Source organism: Solanum dulcamara, chromosome 12, assembly GCF_947179165.1.
Source record: "Solanum dulcamara chromosome 12, daSolDulc1.2, whole genome shotgun sequence".
Classification (NCBI taxonomy): Eukaryota; Viridiplantae; Streptophyta; class Magnoliopsida; order Solanales; family Solanaceae; genus Solanum; species Solanum dulcamara.
The window spans coordinates 66,421,791-66,434,100 of NC_077248.1; the positions used below are offsets into that span (position 1 = coordinate 66,421,791).

At 33.4% G+C, this 12,310-nt stretch overlaps 2 protein-coding genes across 2 annotated transcripts; one reads left to right on the top strand and one right to left on the bottom strand.

Annotated features, from left to right (window-relative positions):
• Positions 1–455: 455 nt before the first annotated feature.
• On the top strand, positions 456–2,245 carry LOC129876695 (zinc finger protein CONSTANS-like). The gene is made up of 2 exons (XM_055952183.1): positions 456–1,108; positions 1,925–2,245. The coding sequence occupies exons 1-2, from the start codon at positions 536–538 to the stop codon at positions 1,994–1,996; spliced, it is 645 nt and encodes a 214-aa protein (XP_055808158.1). The 5' UTR covers positions 456–535; the 3' UTR covers positions 1,997–2,245.
• Positions 2,246–8,466: 6,221 nt separating this feature from the next.
• LOC129877568 (pentatricopeptide repeat-containing protein At4g22760) lies at positions 8,467–11,708 on the bottom strand. Its single transcript, XM_055953086.1, has 3 exons — positions 9,298–11,708; positions 9,004–9,120; positions 8,467–8,840 (listed from the first exon to the last, which is right to left on the bottom strand). The coding sequence occupies exon 1, from the start codon at positions 11,206–11,208 to the stop codon at positions 9,466–9,468; it is 1,743 nt and encodes a 580-aa protein (XP_055809061.1). The 5' UTR covers positions 11,209–11,708; the 3' UTR covers positions 8,467–8,840; positions 9,004–9,120; positions 9,298–9,465.
• Positions 11,709–12,310: the final 602 nt, after the last annotated feature.

Consider the following 12,310-nt stretch of genomic DNA (forward strand, 5'->3'; position numbering starts at 1 on the left):
CTCCACTCTTCTTGTGCTGATTAAATTTACAGTGTATGTATTAAATCTTATTTCTACTTATTTTAAGGGGTGTTTGGTTAAATAATTTTTGTATTTTATCACAAGATATATTATTGATTATCTCATCAACCAAATAAATCCTTACTTTGGTTAACCCCACCCCCTTCCAATCAAATATAAAAAGACAGTCTGATAGAAGGGCCCGATCACAAGGATTTATTATATGCAGCCTTATCTTATATTTCTTTCAGAGCTGTTTTCAAAGCTTGAATTCGTAACCTCCTGATCACATGACATACCATTTATCGGTTGTTCCAACCAAACATAAAAAAACAAAAACAAAAATATCATTTTGGTAAAATAACTTTCGTAACCCCTGCCCCCTCGCCACCACTACCCCACACCCAAAAATGTAAGAGCCATGGAAATATATATAGTATAAAGCTAGTCGCAATTTTCTCCATTCAAAAAAAAAAAAACCCAAATTATTCAAATCAGAAATTTCTCCAATTTTTTTTGATTGCTAGAAATCTTAATGAAGAAGAAGAATTGTGAGTTGTGTGTTAAGAACAAAGCAAAAATGTATTGTGAATCAGATCAAGCTAGTCTTTGTTGGGATTGTGATTGGAAGGTTCACTCAGCAAATTTTCTCGTTGCGAAACACTCGAGAAATCTCCTTTGTCATTCATGTCAAAATCAAACTCCATGGTCCGCTTCTGGTCCAAAGCTTTCTCCTACTCTCACTCTCTGCAATTCCTGCCTCAAAAATCCCACCGCGGCTGTTCAATTGCCGGATCCAATTGAAGAAATTGAAGAAGAAAATTACCAAATGGAAACGGATAATGAGGAAGATGACAGTAGTGAAAATGAGAGTAGTGAAAATGAGATCGATGAGGATAATGAGTATGGTGATGGGAATCAAGTTGTTCCTTTGTCGTCGTCTTCTCCGTCGAGTACTTTCTCTCCGCCGTCGCCGGTGCGTTCGGTGAGTTCTTCCGGTAGTTATGGAGATTTATCAGTTGCCGGAGAAGAAGAAGGCGACGTCGCGGTGGCTGTTAATTCATCTCCGTGGAAGCGAGTCAGGCAAAGTGATTGCCTATCTTCTGAGGTAAATTTTCTATATGTATTTGTTTGGATAGCAGGCGGGGAGCTAGAATTTTAAATTTATAGATTATAATTTTACGGGGATATTTAATAAACCAAGTTGAATTTTTAAAATACAAACATATAAAATATAGATAAAAGTTAAGTTACTGAGTTTTGTCGAATTTAAGCATGCAGCTTCATCTTAGTTAGAAGAATTTAAGTTAAAAAGTACATTGACAATATATATATATATATATATATATATATTATATAAATATTTCAATAATCATGTATAAATAGTATAATTTTTTGTCAATGAATTTATGGTGTCTTCGCTCATGTTGACAACCACAACATAAGAAAGTGTAGTCTGAGGTTTGAAAAGAGTAGAATGTATGCATGTCTTATTTATATCTTTGTGGGATAAAGAGGGTGTTTCCGATAGACCTTCGGGTTTCCCCCTCCTACTCCGCGGCCAGCAGTGTGATCCCCCGAAGGAACTCTTAGCCTCATAGCTACATGAGCTAATACATTGGGGCACATATTTTTTGTTCTTTCAAAAAATACAAAATAGAAAAGGAATGTAATTTGTTACTTGATCTATCTAGTTTGAACTCATTTTGATCCAACTAAATTCTGGGTGAACTCGGATCATGAATCAATGTTTAGTTGACTTATGTTGATGTGGTTAAGTTTAATTTCAGTTTGTTCATTTGTCACCCCTAGTCTATGACAATACGTGCACGTGTATCTAAAGTTTATATGTTGAATCCACCTCACCTCAGTAATGTGATAATTTCTTACATTACGATTAATATGTAATCTCATGACGATGCAGGATGAAGAGAACAAGGGAAAATCATCTTCCAATAGAGTTGTTGAGACCAATGAAGGTGCTACGAACAAATGAGTTTTGCAAATAGTTAGTTTTTATTTTGCAAACTCTTGTTTCTCTGTAATTTGATCATTTGACTACAAGAAATATACACAAATACAAGTTTACTCTTTGTAAATTTGCTTAGAAGAAATACTAAACCAAGGTTCATTCTTCTTTTGGAACTTCATATTGTGTTTAGTGTTGTTCTTAGGACTTATATTCTTTTTATCTTATTTAACCATTTGGTTATGTCGCGTGAGGCGGAAGCACTCTTTATTTATCAGGAATTTCTCTATTTTCTGCCACAATCATTGGTGGTCATTAAGGACTAAATCGTATTTAAATTTAAAGTATCATAACAATCATTGGTGGTCATTAAGGACTAAATCGTATTTAAATTTAAAGTATCATAACTTATAAGAGGGAGGTGCTTCTTACGAAGAATTTCTCTTTTCCCATGTAAAGTACTTTCTATCGTTAAGTTTTCCCATTTTTGAGTCTCGAACTGAGTCAGAGAAATCTCATTCATCACATTTCTTGATTATTTTTAGGATCTAAGATTTAAACTCAATATGTTTATCGATAAAAAAAAAATATTAAGGAGTGCGGGGGAGGGGAGGTGGGGGGGGGGGGTCATTTTTAGTTTTAAAGACTAATCATTCACCCCAAAAGGAAAAAGAAAGAGAGGAGACTTGAATGATTTTTCTGCTAAGTACACGGTTTACCCAAACAGAATTCTTGTCTCATAGAATTTGTCAATTTCTGGAATTTGGAAGACAAATTTGTCTAGTCATACATTCTATTTGGAATTTGGATTATATTTTGTTTTTGGGTTTCCCACTTAATATACTGAAATTTAATTAAATTTAAATTTGTGTTTAATATATTATAATTTTACTTTTTTTATATTTTAACATTTTTTTATCCAAATTCTGGCTCCGCCACTATTTATACCTAAAAGTTTTATCAGATGCAAAGAATATGGTGCAAATGTAAGATAACAGTGAAATAACAATCACTTGTGAGTATATATGAAGATTGATGAGCTTTTTTAAAGAAATCAATATTTTATATACTTCTCGATCATGAATTCTCAATTTTCTTTTTACATAGAATTTCTTGGGATTCAGCTTTCCCAAGTTGGATTGTAAATGATGCATTGCATCGTATGAACATTTGAAATAAATTATGAGATAAAAAACCTGATGGAATTTCAAAGTTGAAAAACAACATTTGTATGCAAAAAACATATACTTTATCATTCCAATTTGTTTTTTGACACCTTACCGTAATAAATTTGTATAGCTTTTGGAGCTAAATATAATTAGATTAGTTTTTTTTACTACTTAAAAGGTTTAAAGCTTACATACCTTAATTAAAAGTTAGAACTATACAAAAATATAGTTGGTCAAATTTGTGAAAGAAACAGAAATATTCATATTTTTTTTGGTTGATGATTTACGTGTTTAAACGTTTAATTTGGTGAAGAATTGAAGTTTCAAAAATAATAGTATTGTCATGGACTTCGTGAGATAGTTAGGATTCCTCCATCCATTAGGTTCGAGCCCCTAAAAATGAAGAAATCCTATTAAAAATGCCATCTCTAAAAATAACAGTCGCTTGAATTCAAATTTAGTAGAATTCCAATATAGATAGTCAAACAAATTCCGATTTTTTATTTATATGATGTTGAGCTCATATTATGTTGGATACATTTTTTTGTAGGTCTTGACATGCTTAGGAGTGTTAAGTTGTCTAATCAGAAAATGAGGATATTAAATTATCAATATTGATCATTGTTAATTGAAGTCATAATTAAATAAATAAGAATATACATTCAATATGGCTTCAAATTTTACATCGCATCGATTATCAAAAAGAGATTCCACGTACCGTTACACACTAATTAGAAATCACTCAGATACACTACGATCATTACAAGGCAGAGTAATTAGTACATGCTCCTTATTTACTAGTAGAAAAAATAAAAGAAAAAAGAAAAAAAATCTCATTAAAATGATAGAATGATAATAATCCCAAGCATTTTTTTAGAAATCCAACCTGACTTCTAAAACAAAGTATATTAAGCACAAGTAAGAGAACTCCACGACCCGACTTTTTCACATTTCTATCCTCATGAATGTGACCTTTCTTTTATTTAATTTGAGCCAAAAGGAAAATCAGGTTAGGAAATGACTTGTAAATCGTTTGGCTTGGATCCATCCATCATTAATCCAGGACTCAATCTAACCATGAGTGAACAAAACTCCATTTGATTGAGAGCTCCATCTCCATCTAAATCTCCTTCAGCCAACATGCAAACAAGTTCATCATCTTTCAATTCATTCAATCCCATCAAGATTGTGTTCCTTTTCAAGCTTTCAAATGTGATGAGCCCTACACTTACATCCATTAGTAAGGAAAAACCACTGCATAGTTCTTCTATGAATCTTTCAACCCCCAATGTGTCAATCATTGAAGGAAAATAATCTTCAAATCCAAAAGGGTCCTCATGATCAACCACATCCATGCACGAGATCATAGCTGGCGGAGTTAGGAATTCTGACAAGGGAATAGTTGACATAAGGCAAGAATGTTACACCTAACGAAGTTAGCTAGGTATTCTGACAAGGGAAATTAGAATAATACAAGAATGTCACACCTAAGATTTAAGCGAAATTGAAAATTTTGACAAAGGGAAGTTTAAATAATGCAAGCATGTACACTTGAAATTTGAACTTGCAGCCTAAAGTAAATCTTGAACCGTCTTTTACTGTAACAGTACTATAATCTTCCTCAGAATGTCAAACTTGAAATTTGAACTTGCGACCTAACATAAATCTTGAACCACCTTTATCGCTCCAATAGAAGCTTGCTTCCCTTATGTCAAACTTGAAATTTGAAACTGCTACCTAAAGTACTAAATCTTGAACCACCTTTTACCATTATGATTAATCCTTTCCTTGTGTCAAAAGGTTTTCTTGGCTCTTTTTGCACACCCTCTTGATTAAAGGTAGTTAAGACCAACAGCCAATGCAAAAGTAGTTCTTTACGGCCAAAGAGGAGTGAAAAAAGAAAAGCTGGCAAAATGTGGTATTGTGAATGATTGAATCTGTTGTGACTAACCTGAGAATACTGGTACAAGAATATAATGATTTATATATAACTAAATATGGAGTATTATTTATGTGAATATTGTGGTGATATTTGATTGGTTATAATTGGTAGTTCTCCTTCCTGGAAGTTACATGGAAATTAGAGAAATCATTAATCATTTGAAAAAATTGTCTTGTGATACAAAAAAACAATAGTTCATTTTTTAAACTTTAGTGAGTGTTTTGTGTTGAATCATTCCTTTTTTTTGTTTTTGTTTTTTCGATTAAAGCAAGATGATAAAGATGTTTGTGGACAAAGGTTAAAGTTATATGGGTCCCTGACTTATAGTAGAAAGCAAGAGGGAATCTAGAAAGATTATATTGTTTTGTGCAATTCGAGAATATTATAAAGTTGGAATAGCTAGTAATCACGGATCAATATAGCTTATTCTAGAGCAACGTACGTGCATGAGATTAATAATTATTAGAATTTAAATACATGCATTAACAATAGTGACGGACCCAAAATAATTTACAAAGGAGTGTCACAATATAACTAGTGTCATTTTATTGATGAAGAGGTGTCATTTTATCCCCTACCACTGATTGACAATATAAAAATTATTTATATAAACAAGTCATTCGTTAAGTAGTTAAAAGACAATTAATATAATTGGTACCTATAGTATTCTCCTACCAACACAAGTATGAGGTAACTCTCCGTCTTTCGAAGTTTGAACATATGAAGAAATCACCTAATATTTAAGTAGATAATCATAATATCTCGATCAGTTTATGCACACTTCGATCTTTCACTAGCATAGATATCCAATAACTTTATCCATTAAAAATTAAACAAATATAAATAAATTACTTAGTATTTTTATGTCGGCTAAAATTTGAACATATTAATTTATAGTTATTTAACTCACTTCTAGATGGAGCTACTAGAATGAGCCTTTTTTTCCCAACATACCTGACAGAATTAACTAAAAAGATTCAATCGAACAAAAGTGACCATGAATATAACTAAAATTTGGACGCACAAATTAGGAATGCAACTTGTGAAACTTAGGGATAATGAGTAAAATGAGATTTATTTTTATTCTTTTTCAAGAGACAAGTAGAATACTACCATCCTCGTAATTAATATCTTTGCTCGGCGGTAATTATGACCTCTTGGGAGAATCGATAACTGCATTCGTTTCTATTTAGTTGTCAAATATTTTCTAATTTGATTTTTTTTTATTTATCAATTTTGACAAATCAAGAAAGAACAATTTTTTTCTTCCTATTATACACTCAATTTATTAATATTGAGTTAATGTCTTTGAAAAATATAGCGAGTAAATAGAATTTTAAACTCTATCAATTAATAGGAATAAAATGATAAACTCAGTATACCAATTATTATTTTCTTAATAGATATGTCAAATCAAAATCTGACAATAAATAAAAGCGGAGAGAGTATCTAAATAGTAAAGATTCCCTTGGGTACAAACTTCTAGACAGATTGGATAAGACATCACCATCAACTACCCCAGTGTAATTAAACTTCACGGGTTTAAGTCTTAAAAATAAATTGTTTTTTGTTAGGTAGTGCTTTATGAGATAAGGTTTATTCCTAAAATAGGACTTATCCAGTACAATTAATTCTTTGGTAGGAAATACGTTACTTTCAAGGTGAGATGTAATTGGTATAATTAAGTCAGATTAATCCGACTTCAAAATATATATCGAACACCAGATAAGAAACAAATAATGATGGAACAAGAGATCCATTTTTTAGGGTCTAACTTTGATCAGTCAATTTCTTTAGCCATTTGGAAGTTTCACTGAGGCTTCCTCCCTCTTGTATTTCTAGTTTAATTTTAAACGTGTGCTTTGTCTACATGTTTAAGCTGATGACAAAAATTATTTAGCATTTACTATCTTTGTTGGATTCTGAATCTTAATTTTCAAGGTTGCGTCTATTTGATTGATTATTAAGTCATACTTTTAAGTGCAAGTTATTTAATGAAAAATTATATGAAAGGTCGAAAAATACTTATTTGTACTAATATTTACGTAAAATTATATTACTTTACAAGGGCTGAATGATAAATTAAGATACAACTACATATTAATCAAATGACTACTACTAATTTTATGAGATACTTCCTTCCACCAAATCAACTATACAACTATTACTAATTTCATAAGATACTTCCTCCCACCAACATAACAGAAGTACGAAATAACTCTATACATGAATCACCTAGTGTTAACATAAATAATTGAGGTGTCTTTGACCATCTCATATGCGCTTTGACTAATTCTATAAAATATCAGCTAATTTATTACCCCCACTAGCATAGATACCGAATGACTCACCCCAACATAAAAGGGTTTTAGGAGCAATAACAATCGCCACAATATCCTTTACTAGCCATTGGTGCCTTTAATGGCCATTCACGCAAATTATCACCAATAAATCACCCTTTTGCGACAAATGAACATGTGTGTGGCACATGTTGTACAAAAGATGTCAGAAGTAATAGTATCAACTTGACAATATTATTGTTTAAACACCTTTTCTTGTTTTGTTACCTTATAATTTGAAAAAAAATTGACAGAGATTTCTAAAATTCTTCAAATTATTTTAAAATCATCTTCATATAATCAGTTTTTTTTAGTAAATTCAGTAATTTATAGATCCATAAATTATTTTCATGTATTTTAGTTCCTCTGCACATACGAAAATTGATTTTTTTTTCTGCCATTATTTATTATAACTAATTTTTCAGAAGTAAAGAAAAAAAAGTGCTTTTATAAAATAAAATTTTCAAAATAGTTAAATTCCTTTTAAAATGTTTCTGAAGATGATTGGCCCGAGTGGGTAGGGGTGGAGAGGAAGATCTGATAGTGGTGGGGGAAGGGTTGGGATGGAGATGAAGATCTGGTGAGCTGGAGAAGGGGTTGGGGTGGGTGGGGTTGAAGAAAGCGACTGGAGGGGTAGGTGGGGTTGGAGAGATGATTGGTAAGGTTGTGGGGAGGGGGGAGGGTTAATAGAAGTTGTTAATTTCTTTTTTTAAAAAATTATTATATGAATTAAAAAATGCCACATGTTATCAAGTTATTGATCATTTTTTTCTACTTAGAAGTCATTATTTGAGAATTATTTTTGATATATATATATGCCGCGTGTCTTCGTTTAATTCGCCACTTTGACATGTCATCGGCGGGTGCATTACACACACTTTATATATTTGAGTGATTGTCAAAAAAGTGTCAAAATGATACATGAGATGTCTAAAATAAACAAAGTCTAATTGAGTTGTCTAAATAAAAGTTGGTACCAACTTTAGGGGGCCACCGATAGATTCAGTCTATTATTAACATATATTAAAGTACCAACAAGAGTTGTGGTAAAGTGATAAATATTCATTCATTTTAATTAGAAATCTCGAGTTCGAGTCCCTCTGGATACATAATTTCCTTTATTAAGGAGCAGTTTAAGTGGAATTTTCCGACGCGGTGATAGATAACAAAAGCAAGAACTACAAGCACTAACCAGCCTAAACCTTTGCAAGGCAAGACAATACTTTACCCCTACTAACTTTCTATCCTAATATGCAACCACCACTCTTTTCTACCTAGAGTCATGTACTCAGTAATATGAAGTTATACCATGTCTTGTCTCTTCAGCTCTCCCCCAATACTTTTTCGGCCTACCTCGCGTACCCCTATAACCAAACTCTCGCACCTCTTCATTGATGCGTCTGTACACCTAATTTCTACTACTGCAAGGAAAGAAAATAGAGTAGCATTCAAGTTGGATGAAGGGTGATCAAAAGTGTACATGTAATAAGATCAAGCAACTATTGAAGGAAACAGTAAACATTACATTAAACATTCACTTTCTTAGGAGGAACAACAAAAACGAAAACAGTTACTAGTAATTACCTAGTTCTGAAGCAGCCACTCTCACAAACAGGTCCTGCTGATTCTGCTAATCTACTACCTCCCACTACCATATTTACCGGGTAGTTGTTTCCCGATAAGAACCAGAATATCAACCACCTAATCAAAGATAAGTTAAACCAGTGAGTTCTATCAAATTCAGTAAAGCAAACCTATGAGGTTCAAAGATCACTCGACGCTTCACACTCGTTATTTGAACTAAGCAATTTTGAGCTATGATTCTATTTTGTACATTAAAAATGAAGACTTTGAAGATTTATATAGTCAGAAACATACCTCCAATTAACGGTCATCTTCATCAAGTAATATCCTTTTGAAGCAAATGGTGGAAGGGAACTCATTGAAACCATTCATCGCATTACTTCCCTATTGTGGATGACAATGACAGAGCTCAGGTACAATAAAGTAATGCAGTTGGAATTACGTCATTCCAAAGAAGGCGTCCTAAACTTTTACTTCTTCCATCCAACTGCAACCAGGCAATTTGTTGTATCCTTTTTCTTCAACACCTTTTCTCAACCTCTCAGCATCATCCCACCTTCCTGAAGAAGCATAAATATTTGCAAGAAGAGAAAGATAGCCCGAACTGTCAGGTTCCAACTCAACACAGTGTGTGGCTGCAATCTCTCCAAGCTCTAAATTGTTATGCAAACTGCAACCAAGAAGCAATGCTCCCCATACACCAGCATGAGGCTCTATTGACATGCTTTTAATCAACTCATATGCTTCGTCTAACCGCCCTGCTCTACTTAAAAGGTCAACTACTATAGCGTAATGGTCGACTGAAGGAGAAAGACCATACTTCTGTAAGGAAATAAAGCAACGGTATCCTTCTTCTACCATTCCAATGTGACTGTAGGCAGTCAATATCCCTGTAATTGTGACTATGTTTGGGTTAATTTCAGCATTCATCATCTCATCAAACAACTTGATGGCATCATTAGCCCTACCATTTATTCCACAGCCCAGTATCATAGCAGTATATGCTACCAAATCTTTCTTTTTCAAGCCGTGGAACAACTTGTAAGCTTTATCAATACTTCCACATTTTGCATAAAGGTCAATCAAACTGGTGGCTAAGTAGTCATCCATTTGAATTCCAGTTTCATGAATGAATGACTCGATCCAAGAACCAAACTTTACATCTCCAAGCTGAGAACAAGCAGAAATAGCACTTGCCAAGGTCATTTCATCAGGTTGCAAACCTAATCGAAGCATTTCATTGAACAGCTGCAAAGCCTCTTTTGCCCGGCTGTTTTGAGCATAACAAGCTATCATGGCATTATATACTAGTCCATCTTTCTTACGTAATTGTCCAAAGAGTTCCTCAGCAGATTCAACATCTCCACATTTTGAGTATCCAGAAATCAATATGATATATGAAACACTATTCTTTTGGTCCATTGCCTCAAAGAAACTCCGTGCTAACTCTATCTTCCCACAATCTATATATCCACTCATCATTGCATTCCAGGAGGCAGGACTTCTCTCTGGCATCTGTCTAAACAATGCATATGCCCGTTCTATATTCCCCATCCTCGCATACCCAGAAACCATCGAGTTCCACGAAATAACATCTTTCTCTGGCATCTCATCAAAAACACTTTGTGCCATTGTTAAGTCACCAGATTTTACATATCCACTTAGTACTGAATTCCACGATACTATATTTTTCCCAACCATCTCATTAAATATGCACTGCGCCAAATCCATATGACCTACTTTTGAGTAAAAATCTACTAAAGCTGTTTGCACATAGACAACATTACAAAAACCATACTTGTAAACTTGTGCATGAATCGATATCCCACCACACCTATACAAAATCCTTGCACAAGCCTTTAAAGCAGATGATATAGCAAAAGTGTTGGGACTAAGTCCACATCTCTGCAGTTCTCCATATAAATTAACAGCCTCCCTGAACTGACAATGCCTAGACAAGAAACGGATGGTGGAAGCCACCGCGAAGACATCTAAATTTCGCACATGACTGAGGATAAGTTTAATATAGTGTGAAGTATTATAAGAGTAACTACTTGTAGAGTTGATTATCTGTCGAACTAGTAACGACTCGAGATCAAAAAGACCATTAACAAGTATTGCAGCATGGATTTGCTTTGTTTGGTTGATGGACATACACTTAGCCAACAAGATTGTAACTTTAGACGCCAGCATCATGAAAAACATGTCGTTTTGGGGCAACAACTGCCCAAAAGCACTAAGACAAAAGCAGAAAATTCATAGTAGCAAGCTAATTAGACAAGTTTCATAACTAAATGCTACTAGGAAAGAATGGTCAAATCAATGTGATTTCTTCCCATCTCTGTGTGCACAGAGTTACATGATACATGTTGCTTACTGGTAGGAGGTATCACATATCCCGTGAAATTATTCGAGGACAAAAGGTCACTAAAGCATATTACGAAAATTCTCGTGGTTCGCTGCGATCGATTTTGCTCGGTAAATGAGGTTTTACATGTTCCGAATAATGTAAATTACTTACATTTTAGTCAATCTCTGCCGGAATCTGCAAATAAAATTGTTGCAGATCTTGATTATCAGATCACTATTTGGAGTTGTCCGTAATGGCGGAGAACGTAATGGGTCTGAAATCGGGTCAAAATGACCCGTATAGAGGTTGAAGATGAGCTTTTGGGGTTCCACAAATCTAAGGCTATAGTTTTTGGGCTTTTATTGGGCCTTAGTAATGACTTCACGAGGAAGTTTTACCATTATTGTCCAGTGGCAAATTATTGAAGAAGTCATATATTTTTTTTATGAGCATTTTTTATTGGTTAAATTAAAAATCAAATTGTTAAAAATTAAAAATCGATATAAAATATATTATTAGTTTGGTTATTGAGTTGACATATTTAAAAATCGAAAATCGATAAATTGAATCAATAATACATAAAATCGAACTGAATCGACCGATGCACACCCATAGAAGTAACATTTTATCCTAAATCAAAGATTTTGGGAATCAAGACACCTTTAGTGGGGAGCTCGTAATCTCCAGAGTGGGATTTATTTGGTGCAATTAATCTGGTGAGCTCTAAAACAGATATCGAACACAGAGGTGGATCCAGGATTTTGAATCTCTGGGTGCCACATTATTTTGAACTATAACCTATGGCAAAAACTCCAACGTAGAGTAAAAAAATACTTAATATTTATTAGCAAATTTGCATAAAGAATTAGACTTGTTCAGTTGGTTTAGTTAAGATTTTACTTATAAGAGGTTTAGAATTCTAATCTACTTATTCACAATTCTTTTTCTAATAAATTC